This window comes from Molothrus aeneus, chromosome 9 (assembly GCF_037042795.1).
Source record: "Molothrus aeneus isolate 106 chromosome 9, BPBGC_Maene_1.0, whole genome shotgun sequence".
NCBI classification, from domain to species: Eukaryota; Metazoa; Chordata; class Aves; order Passeriformes; family Icteridae; genus Molothrus; species Molothrus aeneus.
Genome location: NC_089654.1, coordinates 2,358,152 through 2,379,690, shown reverse-complemented (window position 1 = coordinate 2,379,690; position 21,539 = coordinate 2,358,152). Strand labels below are relative to the sequence as shown.

The following is a 21,539-nucleotide window of genomic DNA, read 5'->3' as shown; positions in this document are numbered from 1 at the left end:
TGTAATTGATGGATTCCTAGGATTATCCTTATTTTACAGACTTGTCAGTTCCAGACATCCTGTCAAAATCCTGACATGGATGCACTTTACCCAGCAGGAATATAAATTATTGAGTATATCAGATTAGGCAAACTATATAAAATTTGATGGTCATAATCTGCCATTTTCCACAGGATTATGGCTCCAAACACCTTGGCAAGCCAGCAGACAGGTGTGATTTTTACCTTTACCTGTTTAAGAGAGATTTCAGTCTCTTCACACCATCCCACATGAGACAACGGCACAAGTGGCTGAAATTATGGCAGGTGTAAGAGGGACCAGGATGTCCAAAGAATTTGCACTCAGAAATGGTTGGGATAGTGGAAATCAGCATCCTGCATTGGAAAACCATGAAGGAAGAAAAGCTACCTCTGGTGTTACAAAATATTATATTTACAGTGGTTATACGTTTTAAAAATAATCTGCACATCTGAAAAAAAATTACAAACTAATTTGATTTGCAGTAATCTCTGGTTACTTTAACGTTTCTATTGTAAGTGGTCAGACGTTTCTTGACCACATTTGTTTTTTGTAGCAGCTGTGTTTAAATCCATCACAACTTTCAGCCCTGGGATTCCAGCCCAAGGAGAGCACTGCTGCCAGCTCACCTGGCAGGTGTGGCCATGAAACCCTCAGTACGTGGTGGTAGTTTATAGAATAATCAGTTTTCTGCTCAGTTTCATGTCCTGACCTCAGTCAGACCAGAAGAAAAGACCAGGTTGGACAGGGTTTGGAGCAGCCTGGGATAGTGGAAAGTGTCCCTGCCCATGGCAGAGGGTGGAATGAGATGATCTTTGAGGTCTCCTTCAACCCAGACCATCCTGTGATTCTCTGATTTTTGTTATGCTCTGTACTTCATCGAGAGAATGAAAAGGGGCAAGACTGAAAGGTTAAAACGTGAGGCCTATGGTGCATCACAGAGAGATTCCAGAGTCTTCCTGGCTGTGTCCAGAGAGCCTCAAGGGATGGCCCTGCCTGAGCATGGAGATGGCACCAGACGACCCCACTGTGTATTCCAGCCTGAGATTCTGTGCTTTGTTCCCAGATATCGTCTCCAATTGCAAGGGCTGAGGGGCTGCTCCCCAGCTGGCATGGTAGAAAAACACAAATCCCAGATTGGTTTAGGTCTAAAGGACCTTAAAGTCCACCCAGTGCCACCCCTGCCACGGCAGAGACACATTATCCTACCCCAGGTTGTTCCACACCCTGTCCAGCCTGGCCGTGGACACTTCCAGTGATCCAGGGACAGCCGCAGCTGCTGTGGGCACCTGTGCCAGGGCCAGGAATTCCTGCCCAATATCCCATCCATCCCTGCCCTCCGACAGCGGGAACCATTCCCCCTTCCATTGTCACTTGTCCGGAGTCCCTCTCCAGCTCTCCCGGAGCCCCGTTAGGCACCGGACTGGGCTCTGAGGTCCCCCTGGAGCGTCCCCTCCCGCCGGCGCAGCCCGCAGCGCTCCCGGCCCGGCCCCACCGCGGCCATGGCGGAGCGTCCCTGAGGCGGCCGCGGTTCCCGCCCCGCGCACGCGCAGAGCCCGCCCGGAAGGCGCCGCGCAGGCGGAAGCGCGCGCGCCGGCCCGAGCCCGGTGAGAGCCCGCGAGCGGCGCCGGCTGAGGGGAGCCCGGGACGGAGCGGGCGCTGAGCCGGGAGGGGAGGTGAGGGGGCTGCAAGGCTGAGCAGGGTGAGGGAGAGCGGGTCGAGGAGACTGAGGGGGAGAGGGTCGAGGAGACTGAGGGGGAGAGGGTCGAGGAGACTGAGGGTGCTGAAAGGCTGAGGGGGTGAGGAAGACCGGGTCGAGGATTCTGAGGGGGCTGCAAGGCTGAGGGGGGGGCGAAGGAGAGCGGGTCGAGGATTCTTACGGAGCTGAGGGGGCTGCAAGGCTGAGGGGGTTTAGGAAGAGCGGGTCGAGGATTCTGAGGGGCAGCAGGCTCCCATGGTGGCCGGGGCCAGCTCGGGTGGGCTCGCAGCCCGGCCCGGTGCCAGCCCCTGGGGGCTCTGAGGAGGCCGGGCAGAGCAGGGAGGTGAGAGTGGGGGGTGAGAGGAGGAATAAAGGCGTCTCCTGACGGGGAATAGGGAAACAGCAGGCTTGTAGACAGGTATTGCTGTAACAGATTAAATCCTTCATTCAGTGTGTGCGTTCTTCAGCTGCTGAAATGTGTGCTGACACCTCTTTTAAAAGAAGTTCTATTCAGGCCCGTGCATCTATGGCTGAGTTCTGTCAGCTTCCCTGGGCCAGGGCTGGGTGTTTTGTACTGGTGTTATTTATCTGAATCTTCACCACAGGCAGTGTGGAAAGATAGCGTTTCTTTGGGGTTTTTTTAGCTGTGATTTTTGCCTCATGCTTACAGGTGGGATCTTGAGATCACCTGATCAGGTGTTGCACATCCAGGGGAAGGCGAAAAGTTTGGGATTGACCAAACTGGCTTTATCATCCCCTAAAAATTATTCCTAACATTGTTACCCACAGGATACCAAGAATTAAGAGTTCTAGGCTTTAGGATCTAATAAAAGCATGGCTTTTTTGTTATAGGTAGTATGGGATAATTATTAAAGGTGAAAAATAAGTAGGAAAGAATATTTTAAGGACAGCTTTTGGGAGCAGAGAAAGAAACTCTATCCCAGAAAACAATTGTTATTCCAATGTAGGGAATGGCAAAAGTAAATGAATGAAACAGAGATGGGGGAGTCTATGAGGCTGGTGCTGTGAAATAATTAAGAAGGTGTAATTAATTAATATTGTGACAAGATTGAAAAGAAGGACATATGTATCTTTTTTTTTAGATACAAGTGCCTCCCCTGTGGCTTAGCACAGGTGAAAACATGCAAATATCAGTGTTCACCTTCCTACCTATAGATGGAGATCTGCTGCCACAGATTTATATTATTAATGAACTTCTTTTTTCCCCTTGGTGGTGGTGTTGGGTCACACCTTTCTGTGATAGTAAATAAATATGGCTGGAGTTGGAGAAGAATAACCTAAACATGCCTCAGGTGTTGCTTGTCTGTAACTAAAACAGCAGCTCAGTGCTTCAGTAGCAAGTGTAATAAACTCAAATCAAAAGATGCCTTTTCTGCAAGGAAAGCCTGTGGCAGTTGTACCCTTCAAGACTGCAGTAGTTTCTTCCTCACTTTTTTCCTAGTTCAGACTAAAATTTTTCTGATTCTTTGGGTTGAAGTTTGCATATTTTATAGTTAGTTTAGATTTTTTTTGCGTAGGGCAACATAATAATTTTCTTGGTTTCTGAGTTTCATGCTTCAGTGTGACAGACCTGGCAATATTTCTTACTTTTACAGGATCCTTAGTGTGGTGAAATGAGCTTGGTGGGACATCAGCCTTGTTGCTTTTTGGGGGTGGAAGGATGGAGAGTAATGTCTCCTGACACCAATTAACTTTTAAATAGCTTTAATTTTGTTTAAAACAAAACAGCAGTGGTGCCTAGACCAGGTGTGCACTTTGCATAATCCGTCTGTGGTGCTCTTAGCTGAGGAAAGAAGTGGCATTAACGGAACTCTGGGCATTGACTCACTTTTTAACCCCTGTGCTTGTGGATAATCCAGTGAGTTGTGAATATGGGGCTGTTCAGCAGGGAAGGCTGGGCCCAGGAGCTGGCTGTGACTCTCTGTGTCCCCAGGTGTATAATCCAGTGAGTTGTTAATGTCCAGCAGGGAAGGCTGGCCCAGGAGCTGTGCTGTGGCAGTGTCCCCAGGTGTATAATCCAGTGAGTTGTGAATGTCCAGCAGGGAAGGCTGGCCCAGGAGCTGTGGCAGTGTCCCTGTGTCCCCAGGTGTATAATCCAGTGAGTTGTGAATGTCCAGCAGGGAAGGCTGGCCCAGGAGCTGTGCTGTGGCAGTGTCCCTGTGTCCCCAGGTGTATAATCCAGTGAGTTGTGAATGTCCAGCAGGGAAGGCTGGCCCAGGAGCTGTGCTGTGGCAGTGTCCCTGTGTCCCCAGGTGTATAATCCTGGTTTATAATCCAGTGAGTTGTGAATGTCCAGCAGGGAAGGCTGGCCCAGGAGCTGTGCTGTGGCAGTGTCCCTGTGTCCCCAGGTGTATAATCCAGTGAGTTGTGAATGTCCAGCAGGGAAGGCTGGCCCAGGAGCTGTGCTGTGGCAGTGTCCCTGTGTCCCCAGGAGCGTGGCAGCCATGGAGAAGTGGAGCCTGATGACAGTGGCGGTGCTGCTGGCGCTCACCGTGCGCTGGGCCGTGTCCCTGGGCTCCTACTCAGGTAAGGCACTGCCCAGGCTGCAGCAGCCCCAGGGAGAGGGATCATGGGCTTTATTGTTATTTCTTTACTGCTGTTTATATAAAATCATACATAGGAAGTAATGTGTTATTCCAACCATTGTTATATTTAAGTTCCTCTTGATTTCCCTGAGAATTCCTTTTTCTTATTTTTTGAAGTGTGCCATGATTGACATCACAGTTTGGAGCAGAACACTGGAAAAAACCACCATAACTTTTTGTTTTTTTTGAATGGTGCTGATGATCATTAATGTTTTAGGATCAACATCTGGCTGTTTTCCCTGTGCCTTTATTTGCAGAATATTGCAGTCCACTTGTACATTTGTCTCATATTGTCTTTTAAATTCTGTAGCAGATATGACCTTATTATTTATATTTTTATTTAGCTTACATGTAGCTAATTCTGGTGCTAATGAAGACAGTGCAGAGGTGACATGGAGTGAGCAATGACTCTGCCTTGTACCTGTACCTCCTTAAGCTTGTTTACAGCAGGAGCCAGAGCTGCATTCTGGTAATGGATGAGTTTTTCTCCTCCTCGTGTCAGAAGGCTTGCAAAGAATTAGCAAGTTCCTTTCCAAGCCTCCCAGTTCCATCCCCACACTTGGAATAAGCTTGCACAAGGCTTGCTCTCTGCACATTTAAAAAAAAGATAAAAAATGAACCAATACTTTCAGTCCTCATCAGCCCAAAGAATCACAAGTCCAATTCTACTCTGGTTTTTTTTTTTTTGAGGCAATGGGTGGCCCCATCCCCTGAGCTGCTCAGGAGCATTCTGGTGATTTTAAACTGGTAATTCTGGGCTTCATTTATTTGAAGAATTTGCTTGAAGCTGAACTGCATTTCCGATTGTTTTGGTTTGAGTTTGCTTTCTCAATATGCCATTTCTGAGAGGTCTGTAGGTAACTGAGGTTTTTACCCATTTCTAGGCAGAAAACACCCTGGCTTCAGGCACACACTGAATTTCTCTTGCAGTGCAAGAGGATTTATTTAGAATTCCGTTGCTAACTAGATTTTTGTAAGTTGATTTAATTTCATCCCAATCAAGATTGTGGAAGAGAGTCTAAAATAAATCCTGAGCTAAAATAACAATTTTTAAATCTTATTTCCTCCCCAGTGCTGATATAACTGCTTTTGCAATAGGAAAAGCTGATCTGATCCAGTCCAGCAAATTATTAAAGCTTGACTTTGAGCATTGGCTGGCTGTAAAAAGGAAAATCCCAGTGTTAAAGCCGTCAAACACATAAATCCACTGGGATTATTTTTTTCCTCTTTGACTTGCTGCAGATGTGATAAACTTTGAATTCCACCCTCATTTACTGTGCACCCTTGGATCTCTGTCTCATTCCCACCCTGTTCCTTGCCAGCAGTTTGCTTTTGGATTTGCCTCTGGAATTCAATGAAGAAGCAGAAACTAATACCTGGTTTTGAAAAGTTACCATTAGTGATAGCCTGGTCTTGGAGAATTACTGAGGAAAAATTTAGTTTCATAGGTTAATGCATAATTTTTTAATGCATGTCCAGACTCCTGCTAAATACAGGTATTGAGAGGCAGCTTCAAACCCTTAAAAAATTCTGTTCCCAGGTTAACAATAAAACTGAATAAAATCACTACTTTTAAGGTATTTTTGAGCCTTTTAAAATAAAATATTCCAGTTTTATTAATCGTTAACTTAGTTTGTCTGTGTACTTGGTGCTTTCTCTCTAGATGGAAGCTAAATGTGTCAAACTAACTGATTAGTAGTTGGCTTTTAATAATCAAATCTTTGGATTAAGATCTTTTGATCGTTCTGAAGCCAATTAATTTTTTTCCATCCCTTTTTTCCCCTCAGGATTGAGAAATTGATACACACACAACACTCTAAAATTTGGATAATGTACATTTTGGATTTCAGTGATTCAAATATCTATTTTGTATTTCAGTAATTCAGTGGCAGATTCTTTGTTCCACTGGTCTTAGAGCTACAGAATTGAACACTGATGAAACTCCAGTGACCTCACTTATTTGGCAAACTTGAATCTGAATGTGTGAGAGTGGAGATAATCTGTTCTCTCCATCCCCAGGAAGAAATTAGCAGAGCTAAGAGGCACTTTGCACTTTCTGGGAATAAATTGCACATTGCTGAGCTCGTGGGATTCCCACAGACATAGATCATGGGTAAAACCTCAGATGGCTTTCCTATATTTTAAAGAACCTCTTAAATCTCTGTCTGCCTCGTGTCAATATTTCACTGGGAGCACAATCAGTCTGCTTTCTGTTCTCAATGAGCAGGTTAATAGAAGTAAATAAACTCTGGGAAGATGCTTTGCATGCTGCCATGGTCACAGTTAGGCTTCCATCGAGGGGAGTATTTGACATCTGAAGTATTTGCATTGAGAAAGCTTTCTTTTCCATGAAAATAGCAAATCAAGGGATTATAATGATATTAATAGTCAGGTAGCATGCCATGGCTGAAACAAGTGAGAATATTGGCAATTATCACCCGCCAAGGGAGTGCAGCAGCTCCCACAGAATCACTGTAACATGTCCATTATGTGCATTTTCCTAGTTCAGGGAAAGTACCACATTTTTCATCTGCACTTGGAAATGATTATTTTTGTCAGATGAGGAAGCAGTTCTTCACAGCAGAGTATCTTGATAAATGCTCATTGCAGAAGTCTCCAGAAAGCCAAAAGAACACACATCTTTTCTTTTTTTCTCTCTGTTAGACTGCATGATGAGGTCTCTATTTGCTCTCAATATAGAGGGATAGAGAATTAAATTAGTAATTACTATGCAATACAGAACTGGGGGAAAGCAATCTCTAAGCCAAATAATGTCCTGAATGCTGTGTCCTCTCCTTTTAGGGGCAGGAAAACCACCCATGTATGGAGACTACGAGGCTCAGAGGCACTGGCAGGAGATCACCTACAACTTACCCATCAGGCAGTGGTAGGTGCTGCTTGCAAAGGGGGAACAGGGGAAATCCTGCTTCTGTTGGACACCTCTGAGTTCATGGTTTGTTTCCATGATCCAGGAGATTTTTCATTGTGGGAATTCTGGATCCTAGATTGAAGTGTAGCGAGCTTCGTTTGTACAGATCACGTAAAACAGGAGGAGAATTATTATAAATATTTTATTTGTTTTTGCATTATTCCTAATATTCTTTAGAGTAAAAAATGGGTCCATATATGTGCTACAACTCAAATTGGGATATGTTGGAATTCCAGCTCATCTTCCAGCAAGGACAGGGGTGTTTTGGGTGTGTGGTGTAATTTTTCCCTGGCTGTCTTTTGGGAAACAGACTAATCTGACAAAATAGAAAATTTATTCACTTGTGTTCTGTAAATACATGTGAACTCTGCAGATGGCTCTGTGTAGTGACCTCAGATCATCCTGTTGGACAATAATGAGAATATAGGAACTTTTTTTTTTCCAGGGGTATCCAAACCCTGACTATGCCAGAGCTGGGATAAGAGGTGTTGCATAATAATGGAGTTGGCAGCTTTGATCCACTCTGCTACACTGAGCTGTGTCTCCTCAAAATGAGGAGTTACAGCAGCCAATATCCCCAGGCAGCCCCAGGGGCCAGCTCAGACACTGCTGCAGGCTGGCTCTGGCTGAGGGGCTGCCAGGTGGGCACCTTGGCCTTGTGTTTGCTCCCTGCTTCTGTAATTGATGTGGTTTTATATTGATAACTGAAGGGTTTTTTGGGTGGGTCTGCTGTGGAATTGAATCTCTAATAGAGCAAAGTGGGTGTTTGGAGCAGCACATCTTGGCTGATGTGCAAGGGATTGCATTCTAGAATTTAAATATTTTTAGTTGATGTTATTCTGTAAAGTCCTTTAGGAACATCCTTTTTTATTCTACTGCTAATTAAAACTCTTAAAGCTTCCTTACTAAATATCACTGGATATATAAAGGTTATTTTTATTTTATTTTTATTTTTTTATAATTGAAAACTTTATGGAAGGCAAAATGAAAAAATAAACCCCTAGAACTGGCAAGTGCCCTGAAAGTTGCAAACTGTGACATTTTGCATGAAGAATCTGCACTGCCTTGGCAGGAGCAATCTTGAATTGTAGGATAAGAGGCAGAGATGCAACTCAAAGAAATGTGATTTATCATCTGTTCAGAAGACACTTCAGGCAGCTCATAAAGAATTCAAGAAATACCATTTACTATTATAAATGTCAAAAATTGGCTGCATTTGAGGAGAGGAAGCGGAAGAGCCGAGGGCCTGGCCCGTGGCAGTGGGAGCAGCCCCAGGCAGTGTTTCACTGCAAAGGGGAAGGGGCTGGGGCTTCTCCTTGGACAAACCCCTCTGGTCTCACTTAGAGGTGCCTTCCTTTTGATGCTGCCACAGAAATCCTGACACAACATAATCCCAAAGGGGAAAATCCTTTTCCTTCCTTTCACATGGGCCTCCTGCGCTTGGAGGTAGAACCAGGGGTTTTTCTCTCCACTGAAGTGAGCTTTAGCAGCTTTTTTTTTCAACCACAAATATGTGAACTCTGCATCACTTTTGCTGTTATTTTGTTGCTTGGGAGTTATTTAATGTGCAGTAAAATCAGGCAGGTATAGACGTTGCCACCTTCTATTTTGGATTTGGAATGCATTTAGTATTCATTCTTTTCCTTGGATAAAACCAAGCTGGAAATGTAGTCTTTAAATTGAATTTTATTTTTTTAGGTACTTCAATACAAGTGACAACAACCTGCTTTACTGGGGCCTTGATTACCCACCTCTCACTGCCTACCACAGTTTTGTGTGTGCTTACATGTAAGTTCAGGGTTTGAAATCCTGTGTTACATTTTTCTTTCTGAATATTTAGCTTTCCCTATGAGCCACTGCTGGCTCTGGGATGCCCAGGGGAAAGTGCTGGAGGAACAGGGGGCATTGCCTGGGAAAGCTCTCGTGTGTGCAGAGCCCGAGTGACATTTGATGAGTGGATATCATGTAAATAGAATTCTGTTATTGGAATACTTTTTCCACAAGGGCTTTGCTGCTGTTGGAATGAGACTTATGGAATAAGAATGTAGGTTAAAGTGCACAGGCACAGCTATGTGGGGCATCTATGTGAACTGTAAATGGTTTATATTTAATACTTAAGCATGAAAGGTATTTACAATTGTTTTTTTTTAAAGTCCCTGGAACCAGACTGGAGGTGGTTATCTTGTCCTAATAAATATTGTATTCCATTTTTACTGTTTCCAAAGGTTATTTTTTTTTAATTGTGAAACAGTCTATAGTGTAAACTGATCTAGTGGTGAGGAAAAGCTTTCATTGATCACCATTGCTCTCTGAAATATTTCTTCTCATTCATCTTAATTCTTGGAATCTGCTCCTGTCTGTGTCATCTTTATTGCTGCAAGGAGTGTAAAGGGAAATGAGAACTGTCTGCATTTTGATGTGTCTGTACTTTGTTTTACAGTGCAAAGTTAATAAATCCTGATTGGGTTGCTCTGCACACATCTCGGGGCTATGAGAGCCAGCCCCATAAGTTATTTATGCGTACAACAGGTAGGAAGATTATATTTCCTTGGGATCGTCCTGCACATTTGTCTTGCTTACTAATTCAGCATGTTGAATATGCAGCTTCTCTCTCTTTACTGGTTTATTCTCAGGTTTTTAATTGGGTGGCTTTGCAGGTCCATTTCTGAGCCAAATTCCTGCGTTATTTCCTCTTCTGCCATCATTTGTGAAGCTGATTAATAGAAAATATAGAAACATGTTTTCAACCTAAGTAATTAATTAAAACCTCTAAAATATAACTACTCTTTGTAGCATAAACCCATTTTTTAATTTTGAAAATATTCTTGTTTTCCCTTCTATTCTGATAAATAGTCTTTGATTTTTAGCTTTACTTGATTTTTATTGTAAAATTATTTTGCATGTAGACTGGCTTTTCCTGACTTAATCTCTGGAGGTAACAGAGATCTTCATTAGGAGCTGATCTCAAAGGCAGAGATATTTGATATTATTACTGTGAGCAAAAAAGTAAAAATTAATTTTACTACTTGTATTCTAAATTGGTCTTCCACCATTTGATTATTTTGAGCTGCAAACAAATGCAGAAGAAGATTTGTACCATAATTTAGTAGCTGCAGCAGTAGGACAGCAGACAATGTGGCCAGTGAACTCTTGTTTCTTGTTACTATTTTCTTTCTTTTGAAATGTCTTTTGCTTTTTCTAACAGAAAATGCTTTTTGATTGCAACAGCAGAATTTGTTGTTCATCAATAGCTTTTCTGTACCTCACAAACCTCTCTGTCTGCTCTCTGGTAATTGATTGAATTGAAAAAAAATAAAAATCACTAGTATTTAATTACCCTTGAAATGGTCTTTATTAATTTTGAAATCAACTCACTTGACACAGCACTGATGGATCTGGAGAGCTGATAAACACTTTTGAACGGGGGCCATTAGAGGAGTGCATTAAAATAATTCAGGGTAGTCAATGGCAGCTTTATTTTAAGCTTCAGTGTATTTGTTTTGCTAACACCTTGGTTATATTTGTTTAGTTGTGGCTTAAGCTGGCAAAACCATTCACCCCTGGATAACTGAAATGTTGAAACATCTCCTTGGAGCCACTGCACATTTGCTGAAAATGGTTTTAGGACAACTCAAGAAGAATTCACCTGCTGACATACCCTGAGCAGGGGACCCTGCTGCCTCTGTTTTCTTGTCCCCTCTCACAAATCCTCGCTGTAGGCACGTGGTGAAAGGCAAATCCCTGCTCTCAGTCCCTTTATCCCCGTCGCTGGTAATTCCCACAGGGACTGGGATAATCTGGGGTTTATTCCCTGTGCCCCAGGCTCTCAGTGCTGCCCCACAAGCTGGGCCCAGCAGGGCTGGTGTCTCTGGGCCATTCCTGAGTGCCTGCCCTGCTTGTGGCATGTCAGGAACTAGAGAGTGACTGAGGCTGTGCCAGCAGCCAGGACAGCTGAACACGTGGAAGCAGCAGCTTTGGGACATCAGAAATGAGCCTGAGAAACATTAACAAGATCAAATTCTGTAGACCTGGTTCTTTTTGCCCTTTGAAGTGGAACTGCCCAGTTTATTTCTGATATTTTGATGTTTATTTGCCTGTGTTTTTTCCTTGCCTCCTCCTTGTGGGCGGATTCTAATGGAAAGTTTATCTTTATTTTTCAGTGTTTGTTGCTGATCTGCTGGTTTATATCCCTGCAGTTATTTTATATTGTTTTTCCTTGAAAGAAACATCTGCTAAAAAAAAGGCAAGTACCTGGTGTGTGTAAATTAAACAAAGAAAACACTGTTAGAACAGAGTAGAAGTGTAACAGTGGTTAATTAACACCTAGAACACCCTGATGGCTTCCCTGTAAAACTGATGGCAACCACTATATATATATAAAAATATATTCTAGGCTTTTCACTTTAAAACATTAAAAAGCCTTTATTTTATCTTACAGCAATTCTTTTAATGTTTTTAATAACAAGATTTTCCACTAATTTATTACTTGAGTAGTAAAAAAAAAAAAACCCAAAAAATTTGTGGTGTGGCAGGGGGGGATTTGGGAACTGCTTCATCTTGAACACTCCTTACAGTAGATTTTGGAATAACATTCTACTGATTTTTTGGAGTGGTTTAACATAGGTGTAGGTGATCTTTGAGCTGTTGTAAAGGGCAGGCAATATTCAATATTTTCTAATTTATGGCAAATCTTGATCCTTTTTTATTCCTGAAAATATTCCTGACAGATGATTCCTTGTAGAGAATAAGATTCCTGCCTATAGGATGCACCATGGGGCATTTTTGTACTGGAGCTGGAGTAGTTCCTCTGTCTAATGTCTAATTTTGGACTAATTCTTTTTCTCTTCTCTTTTTTGATCCTTCTTGCCAGGTTTCCAGTGCTCTCTGCATCCTGCTTTACCCAGGCCTCATCCTTATCGACCATGGGCACTTCCAGTATCCTTGTTCTGCATGGAAATGAATTCTGTTTATGGGATTACTGCTCCTTAGCACTTGTTAGCTGAGCAGGGGGTGGCTGTGGTGTGCAGAGTCACCTGGGGGGTTCTGCCCACCCCAAACAGAGATATCAAAGGAAGCTGCAAGTCTGAAACATATTGGAGATAAAAATTATTGATATTGGCACAAATCAATCCCAACATGAATGTCATTGTTGCCATGCCTCCAGCTGATCTCCCTGTCAGTCACGTCAGTGCAGGCAGCATCAGTGGGGCTGTGACAGGGAGGAGAGTGATGGCTTGTGCTCCTGTGATTTGTGTGTGCACAGGGAATCCCCTCAGATCTTCCTAGCATGGCAGACCAGTGGCAGGAGCTCTGTGAAACCTCCCCTTCTGCCTTGGCTGCACAGCTCAGGGAGGTGAGTTCAGGGCTGGCTGCTGCCACCTTCACAGAGGGTTTTGGTAACAATCCTGCTTTTAAACTGCTTTTGTACAGGAGCAGCCCAGTGCTGTCAGCTCAGCCCGTGCTGCAGGTGCAGCAGCTGCTGCTGAGGCAGGGATTTCCTGCAGATTCCTGTGCCAGCCCTGCCACTCTGCTGTGAGCAATGCCACCCTGTGAGCAGCTCCAGCAAGGCAGGGATTGCTTTCCCTGAGCTGCTGCACCATCAGGGCCTCTCAGTGTGTTTGCTGACGTGAAATCAATGAGGTGTCAAATACACCTGGTGATGTGGAGTGGGAAATGTGAGTGGGCTGAGAGCTCCGTGGGCAAGCTGGATGTGTTGTCACAGCTGCTTAGGTTGACAGAGGGAAAACAAAATATTGTGACATTCTGACAATACAAGAAATACAAGGGACTGTTTACAAGGGATGGAGTGACAGGACAGGAGGGAATGGCTTCCCACTGCCAGAGGGTGGGTTTGGATTGGATAAATCCAAATTCTTCCCAGGGAGAAATTCCTCCCTGGGAGGGTGGGCAGGCCCTGGCACAGGTGCCCAGAGGAGCTGTGGCTGCCCCTGGAAGCATCCAAGGCCAGGTTGGAGCCCCCTGGGACAGTGGAAGGTGTCCCTGCCATGGCAGAGGTGGCACTGGGTGGGCTTTAAGATCCCTTCCAGTTCAAACCAGTCTGGGATTCTGCATTTACTGATTTTTATAAGTTTTTCAAAAACAAGTAAAAACCAAAGCTTTTGTTACAGTTTACACAAATTACAAAACTTTGTTGCAGTTTAACAGTAAGTGTAGCTTAGTCTCTTCAAAATCTCCTGAGCCTGGGAAGCTCTTTTCAAAGTCACAAGGCAGTAACATTGTTTTTAGCAACTACTTCTCATTGTTTGAGCAGGATTAGCAGTCAGGGAACTGGTCATGGTGAGGGTGCCTTGTGTGTGTAACAGAATCACAAACCCTTCAGAAGTCCTTGAAGGAAATTATACATCATTTAAACACAGATTGGAATATTCTGCACGTGTCTTGTGGGAGCTGGGAGGGAAAGCTTGTGAGAGCTTTATCATTACTCATGTAAATACCAAGAAGAAAATGTTGCTTCTTGCAGAGAACTGTCACTGCCACCAAAAGCTGGCTTGGCTGAATGCATGTGTAATTACATGTGTAATTAGCACACACAGAATTTGCCCTCAGATTTGCCTGGGCAAGCTCTGAATCCAACTTTGGAAATATAAAAATGACGCTTCCAATGGAAGTAATTCTTTTATCTTTGGGGGCAACATAGTCACAATTGGCAACATGTTCTTAACTTGGCAAAACTCATTTTACAAGCTATTTCTGCTTTCCCCCAGGGCATTAATTGCTGCTTTCCAGAAGTGAGCTGTGTATCTTGTCCTTGACATAAAAAACCATATACAACTCAGTGAGCCTTGGCTTGGCCCTGTGGGCTGTCCTTTGTTTGTCCCATGACTGGGACCTCCTGGGCTCCGTGGCATTTTGCTTGGCTTTAAATTATAAGCAAATGGAGCTCTACCATTCCCTGCCCTTTTTTTGCTATTTACTTGGAAAGTGCTTCAAGAAGGGACTGAAAGGAAAGGGGTAAGTGGGTTTAAAGTGTTTTATCCTCCCCAGGAATCAGCCTGGCATGGGCAATGGGGTTGTCCTTGTCCGCAGTGGGCATTGCTGGGTTCGTTGCTGTGGGAATGAGCTGTGGGAGCGTTGCTGCCCTGCAGGATTGCAGCCTGGCAGGATTTGTGGCCAGCACTGCTCCTGCTGTGCTGATTGTGCTGTGCTGTTGCAGGTTGGTGCTCTTGGCCAAACTGGCAGGGACAGTGCTGGTGTCCTTCGCTGCCTGCTGGCTCCCCTTCGGCACCGACGTGGAACAAATCATGCAAGTACTCAGAAGACTCTTTCCCATTGACAGAGGCTTGTTTGAGGCATGCATGTTTTCTTCTCCCACCCACTGCCCTGTCCTGTATTCTTAGATCCCTGGAGAAACCTTCAGGCTGACCTTTAGGATTTCATGGGGGAGACGCAGCGCGGGGCGAGTAACTCGAGACGGCTTCTTCAGCAGTCCTTTCTTGCCAGTTATTTAATCCAGTGTTTAACCCCAGCTCAGCTGGCATCTTCCAGGATATTCTACCAGGAGACAACACTTATCCCATCATCAAACCCATACTTCAATCCATACATTTTTCCATTGAAATAGATTCCATAGTAATTGACAGTGTCAGAAGATGTAACCTTGAAAGTCAACAGCTTCGGCCTCTTGGGGTTCTGCTCCCCTTTTTCAATGGCATTAATTATTTTCCTAATTCCTAAATAATTTTTAAATGGTGTTTTAGATACAGCCTAGAACTTCCTTTTTGACTTACCTTGTGCAGTTTCCACAATATTTTCCAAAAATTTTAGGCCACTTCTGCTTTTGGTTTTGCTCTGGCTGTGGACACGCCCGTGCTGAAGGTGCTGAGCCTTAATCCAGTCACTCAATTCCTCATTTACAGAATGGCAATGCCAGAGGAATTTGTGATAAAAGGTTCCCATGTCCAAATGGCAATGCCAGAGGAATTTGGGATAAAAGAAAAGGTTCCCATGTCCAAATGGCAATGCCACAGGAATTTGGGATAAAAGAAAGGATTCCCATGTCCCAGGTCACAGGGAGTTGCTGCTGTTTTAATTGGGGCATGAGTCAGTATTACACTTTTTACAGCAGATTCTCAATTTCAGGCTTAACCTAGGAAATGAAGCTTTGAATTTCCAGGTTGTGACAAGGATTAAAGCAAATTCTCATATAGTTTGATTAATTTTAATTATCTTTTAAACTTTTTCAGATGTAAATAATATCACAACTGGCACTCTTCTTTCTCCCAAAAGTTAGTGCTGATGTACCAAAGGCAGTGGAGGTGTTCTTGGTGTATTCTCTGCTGGCTTATTTAAAAAACCCCAACGAACACCAAACAACCTCTCCAAAACACTCCCAAAAAACCAATGACCCTTTTTCTTGAGAATTATTTGGAATTTATAAAGCAATCATTTTGCCCAGCACACCTTTTATTGAGTACCCAGTTTAAAAAGAAAATCTTTAAATGACAATAACTAACGAGTCTGAAAGAGCTGGAGGATTTTAGTCTAATATTAGCCCAAATATTTTCTGAGCTGCTCAGGGCAGAGACTTGCTGGATGCTGATGGAGATAAAATGAGAATTTGTGCACGTAAGCAGCGCTCAGTAACTTGGCCTGGGGTGTGACAGGTTGTGTGCAGCTCCCATTTGCAGCCAGGGTGTGCCAGTTCCCATTTGCAGCCTGGGAACACTTGCTGGTGGCTGGAAATGCAGCCTGGCTGTGAGGAGGAGGTTGCTGGTGCTGCCAGGGCTGTGCTCCCCGGAATCCCCGGCGGATTCCGGGCGCTGCCAGCGGGGACCGAGGGGCTCAGTTGCTGCTGGGAGTTGTGTCTACACAGCTGTGCCTCCAGCAGCTGTCTGGGGATGAGTTTCACCAGCAGGAGAGCTGCAGTTACAAATTTAATTTTGAAAGTGATCCTAGCACAAGTGCTAATGTCTTTAGACCCCTTGATTTATTGGGGTTAACTCTGTCAGTGCTAGCGGGCAGCGAGCACGGGCAGGTACGGAGGAAACAGCGCAGAGGGAGGAAGGACTCACAGGGGCCAGGCTTCACCCAGGGACCGTTTCACTGCCTTACTCCACAAAATGTCTGCTCTCAGGGGTTAAGTTGTTGTCTCTTGTGCTGAAGAACTATTTCTCATTTATTTTAGAGCTGTTTGAATTGGGTCTCTTGAAAATTTCCATTTTTGAAGAGCACAATCATCCCCAGTACATCTGAGAATGTGATGTACTCCTGCAAGTGTTCCTTGCACTCTCGTGGCAGATACCCAACAATCCCCACCTCCCAAGCCCCATCATTCCCACAAACATGAGTGTCATTAGATATAATTACCACTGATTGCCTTTTCATTTCCTTCCAGGATAAAGTAGCCAATATTTGGTGCAGTCTAAGTGTCCTTATAAAGATAAAGAATGTAATATCCCCTCGAACTCAGCTAAAGCTCAGGTAAGACATAACTGGAGCGCCTTAGGTAGGTTTATCTGCAATATTTTTTGCAAGAGGAGTAAATTTTCCTTCCTATATTGGAATTCTTGTATTCTTTCCTATACTGTATTTTTCTGCCAAGCCATGATGGAGAAATACTGGGAATATTTATGACTGGAAAATTCCCTGCTTGTTTATATAGTGATTTAAGCTGCTTGGTCAAAACTGAGTTAAGATTTGCAAATTCAAAGAATTCAAATATCTTTCAACACTCCTAAAAGTCCGAGCTCCCAGTTCTCCTTGACTCAGTGAAGAATTCAGGTCTGGCTCTGCAGAGTGCAGTGTTAATGGCTCTAGTCACTCATGTATTAAAACTGTTTTTCTTCCCCAATCCTTTAGTTTTGCTGTGACATTCCTGAGCCTGCTCCCTGCCTGTATCAAGCTCACTGTCCAGCCTTCCCTGCGAGGGTTTAAATTTGCCTTGGTGAGTGTTTGTTGTTCACTGCTCCTTGTTCTGTACCACCACAGGCACTGCAGGGCAGCCAGCAGTGCCAACAGCCCTTGTGCAGGGCACAGAGGGTGGGAGCCATCAAATGCTGAAGGAATTGGTTAAAAAGTGTTTTACTGTCTCAAATCCAGGGCTCTGACCTGGCCCTTACACCCAGACTTGTTCCTTAAGCTCAGTTTTCTTTATTTAACTCTGTATTTTTATTATCTTCCTCTGAAGAGCCTTTGGAAGATTCCACACACGTTTAAACCTCACATAGAATTGGGATTTCTCCTCTTTTTGTTTGGATTCCAAAGTGCCAGTTTTTCTTCCTTCACTGGCTGCAAAATTCCATTAAAAATTCCCCAAATGGACATTGTGAGCTCATGAGTGGTTTGAAAATAAAATGATCCCATTTTCCAAAATGTTTGCCTTCTCTTAGTCACATCATTGAATTGAAGCACATTGCCATGACTCCCGTGCAAAAACTGAGTTCTCCTTAAAATCAAAATTAGATGGAGCTGGGCTCAAGTTTCAGAGTTACAAGATGATTTCTCTTTTTAATTTTATTACAACATTACCTAAAACTAACATTTATCCTAAGAACTGGTTGGTTTGACATGTTTTTATTTGGTGGAGGAATAAAAAGACAATTTCTTTATTTTTTCTGTTGGCTGGTCATGAGGAGGAGCAAAATTTCATGTCAAAAATGGGGATAATTCTTACCAGGAGTGGGATTTGCCAGTGCCTGTGGGTGGGAATATTGTGATTCCTTGCCCTTGTGAGGGAAGCTGAGCAAGAGTGAGGCTCTCCCTGAAGGACTTTGTGACTAATTCTGGATAACGTTCCAAAGAAGGAGCATTGTGAGGGTGCTCCAGGAGCTGCTCTGGGGTTTGCACTGCAGGAAATGCAGCAGTTAACAGCAAAACTCAGCTTGTTTAGCTTTGTTATCTGCTGCCCCACGCAGAGCCTGCACCTGCAGCCACCAAAGCAGAGCTTTGCTTGGCAGTCCCAGGCTCACACACCTCTGCTCTCTCTCCTAAGGTCAGCTGTGCCTTGTCATTTTTCCTGTTCTCCTTTCAAGTCCATGAAAAATCCATTCTTCTCGTGTCAGTGTAAGTAAAGAACTTTTCTGTGGATAAAATTTCATCTTTTCCTCATCTTATTGCACGCTGCTTTCACTTGCAAATAGATCAGATTTTAACAACTCTGCACATTTGCTTTTCTGCCTCACTTGTAAATGAAGGTGTGTGAGCACAGCCAGGCTGGTGTGTCCTTTCAGTGCTGGCTGTGGGGACAGTCACCAGCACTGCTGTTCCCTGGGGATATCCTACAGGCACTGGGAGTGCTCTTTGATTAGGGAATGGTTGAGTTCTCTTTTTCTTCCTCTCATTCTAGCCCAGTCTGCCTTATCATAAATGAAATCCCCTTCATGGCCACGTGGTTTCTACTTGTGTCAACTTTCAGGTGAGTTGGGAAAGCTGTTAACAGAGCTGGAGAGGGACTGGGGACAAGGGATGGAGGGACAGGACACAGGGAATGGCTCCCAGTGCCAGAGGGCAGGGATGGATGGGAGACTGGGGAGGAATTGTTTCGTGGGAGGGTGGGCAGGCCCTGGCACAGGTGCCCAGAGCAGCTGTGGTTATCCCTGGCAGTGCCCAAGGCCAGGCTGGAGCACCCTGGGACAGTGGGAGGTGTCAGGGTTGAAATAGGATGAGCTTTAAGGTCTCTTCCAACCCAAACCCATCTGTGATTCCATGAAAACCCTGTTCTGCCCCAGTTCCTAGTAAGGATAAATTATTTACTGGTTTTCCCTCCTCTCCCTGCCTGCTGTGCCTGCCCTGGGCTGCCCTGGCCGTGTCCCAGCCTGCTGCCCCTGCTGCTGAAGGACGAGCTGCTGCTGCCCTACGCCGTCACCACGCCCGCCTTCCTGGCCGTGTGCCTGGCCTCCTTCTCCATCCTGGAGAAGACCTCAGCCGAGGACCTACAGCTCAAGGCCTTTTCCCTTTCCCTCAAGGGTTATGTGTCCTGGTTTAAGTCCTTTCCCAGGATTGTCAGGAGCCTGGTAAGCAAATGTGATTCCTTTTCCTCTTCCTTGCAGCTTTTCCCAGCGCTGAAGTAGCAGTGCAGGGGGGGCTCTCCCGTTTCTGTGCCACGGGGGAGCGTGCAGAGCACCCAGCAGCGAGGGGGCAGCCGGGCTGGCTGAGGTGCTCCACGGCTCCACCCCTCGTTGTGTTGCAGTTCCTGCTGTCGCTGGCCCTGATGGGAGCGCTCTCAGTGCTCAGCGCTGCCGCGCCTCCTCCCCAGCGCCTGCCCGATCTGTTCCCCCTGGCCGTGGCCCTGGTGTCCTGCCTGCACTTCCTGCTCTTCCTGCTCTACTTCAACGTGGTGATCCTCTGGGACTCCAAGAATAGAGGGCAGAAGAAAATCAGTTAATGGAGCTGAAGCTGCAGGACTGAGGGTGCTCAGTGAGAGGTGCCAGCGCTGCAGAGGAGCCTGTGTGTGATGGACACAACTCAAGGAAAGCCAGGAAAAACCTTTTGCTTATTTAAACACAAAACAATCCAAGACTGTTTTAAAGGAGAAATATTTTGAAGAGCATTGGGAATGGGATTTGATTTGTTTTCTTTGGAAGTGTCATACTTTTGTTACCATTTGTAAACCTAAAATGCTTAATAAAGGACCAAATTTTGAATTAATGCTAAAACACTGTATTAGCAAAAGCAGCATGAAGTTTTCTCCTTTCCCAGCATAAAAAGCCCAAAGAAGTAGTGCAGGTAAAGTGTAAACTCGTGCCTGGCAGCACTGAAGTTGTGGTGCTGAATTGCTTTATGCCTGGTTTGTGGCATCAGTCACTGTCACAAACCAAACCTGGTTTGTGGCATCAGTCACTGTCCCCCTTTGCTGGGGGTCAGCTGCTCTGGTGTGGCTCTAAAACTGCTGCAAATCTCTTGAATACAACTGAAAAGCCAAAACTTTTGGTTCTACTGCAATAAAAGTGGAGGTGCTGCAGTGCAGTTTGAAAATACCCAAACCCCTTATTAAATTGCACAGCAATTTGGAGATGTAAACTGAACTCAACTCTGCAATTTCTCCCCAGGCACAGCTCAGCCTCCAAAGCCAATAATTCAGAAAATACAAATTGATTAATAATTATAAACATAACAAAGCATGGAGGAAGAAAATAAATCATAAAGCAATTTAGGGTTGTATAGTTTAATTAGGAGTCAGTCTACCATTTTTTTCCTGTATCTATATATAAATATAAAAGAAGCCCCCCCTTGTTTAAAGGCTTCCCCTGTCACATTCCAGGCTGTCACTGCCCTCAGCCTCAGTGTGTGAATCAGCTGTTCTGGGAACTTCCAGCTGGGCCGGTCCTGAGCCCTGGCACTGCAGTCCCACAAGCTCAGTGTATTTGTGCACTTTTTTCCAGGCCTATTTGTTGTGGAAAAAATACCCCCAGGCAACACTGCCCCCCTGGCAGCTCAGAGAGAATGGAAAAGGGGCTCTGGAGAAGGAAATAGAAGGATATTTGGTTTCCCTATACTGTTCCTTATAAAACAACAAAACTTCCATCTTTTCACAAGGATTTAGCATTTTCTAGGTCTGACTCTTAACTGTGGCATGCAAGAGCTCTGCCCACAGCACGGCCTTTCTGCAAGTGTGGGCTGAGGGGACAAAAAAGGAACACAAAATGGGAATCTTTGTCTCCAGGGCTGTGAAACCCCAAACCCACCGTGCTGTCCCCAAGGAACGGCTGCCTGAGGAAGGGCTGTACCGTGGGACAGGAACATGAGGGTGGATGGGAGCAGAGGGGCCCCGGCTCTCATTGGCCCCAGCAGAGCCCGGGCCGTCCTTCCCGTAGCCAAACATTAGTTTTGGGTGTATCCCTTTCCTTTGTCCTTGAGGTGGCCTCAGGGGGTGATAAAGTGAGAGTCACCCGATCCACCTTGTGTGGAACTGGAAATGGTTCTTAACAGCCCCAGCTGCTTCAGAGGCAAGAGCCTGGTCCAGCAGGAGGTCAAAGACACAGGGCTCAAGGCTGGGCTGTGCATGGGGGGCTGTCCTGCTCTGCTGTGCAGCTCCCATCTCCCTAGAAATGCCCGGTTTAGTATCAGCCGTGGGCAGTTCTGCTGAGCCTCGCTGCTGCTTTGCTCTGGGTTCCTGAACAGGTTTGATGTTGCTCTTCCAGGGCTGCCCAGAACAGCTGGATTTAGACCAGCACGGTTGGTTCCAGACTCTTCTCAGATCAGTAATTATTTAATTGCCAGCCCCAGAGGTTACAGAAACTCTGGCTGGCTCAGGGACCCTCAGCCTGCAAAGGCAGGGCTGGGGCACCTCACACACACAACCACCCCCAGCTGAAAGCCTGGCAGAGCA

The 21,539-nt window shown here is 45.0% G+C and overlaps 1 protein-coding gene across 4 annotated transcripts; it reads left to right on the top strand.

Moving 5' to 3' along the window:
* Positions 1 to 1,611: 1,611 nt before the first annotated feature.
* Positions 1,612 to 19,866, top strand: ALG6 (ALG6 alpha-1,3-glucosyltransferase). 4 transcript variants are annotated; one of them, XM_066555333.1, is made up of 15 exons: positions 1,629 to 1,694; positions 4,170 to 4,264; positions 7,126 to 7,210; positions 8,951 to 9,040; positions 9,693 to 9,781; positions 11,413 to 11,495; positions 12,123 to 12,187; positions 14,039 to 14,224; positions 14,427 to 14,562; positions 16,608 to 16,693; positions 17,072 to 17,156; positions 18,204 to 18,274; positions 18,558 to 18,626; positions 19,026 to 19,224; positions 19,401 to 19,866. In XM_066555333.1, the coding sequence occupies exons 2-15, from the start codon at positions 4,183 to 4,185 to the stop codon at positions 19,593 to 19,595; spliced, it is 1,521 nt and encodes a 506-aa protein (XP_066411430.1). In that variant the 5' UTR covers positions 1,629 to 1,694; positions 4,170 to 4,182; the 3' UTR covers positions 19,596 to 19,866. The 4 variants fall into 4 exon arrangements, with proteins under 4 accessions (XP_066411431.1, XP_066411430.1, XP_066411429.1 ...); XM_066555332.1 differs by having other exon boundaries at positions 1,636 to 1,694; positions 4,121 to 4,264; XM_066555334.1 differs by lacking the exon at positions 4,170 to 4,264 and having other exon boundaries at positions 1,612 to 1,694.
* The last annotated feature ends 1,673 nt before the right edge of the window (positions 19,867 to 21,539 follow it).

Coding starts and splice junctions, on each gene's coding strand:
- ALG6 (XM_066555331.1), top strand. CDS start 4,027: ATGTCCAGCAGGGAAGGCTGGCCCAGGAGCTGTGCTGTGGCAGTGTCC. Junction 4,265..7,125: donor GTCCCTGGGCTCCTACTCAG/GTAAGGCACTGC, acceptor CTCTCCTTTTAG/GGGCAGGAAAACCACCCATG. Junction 12,188..14,038: donor ATCGACCATGGGCACTTCCA/GTATCCTTGTTC, acceptor ATAAAAAACCAT/ATACAACTCAGTGAGCCTTG.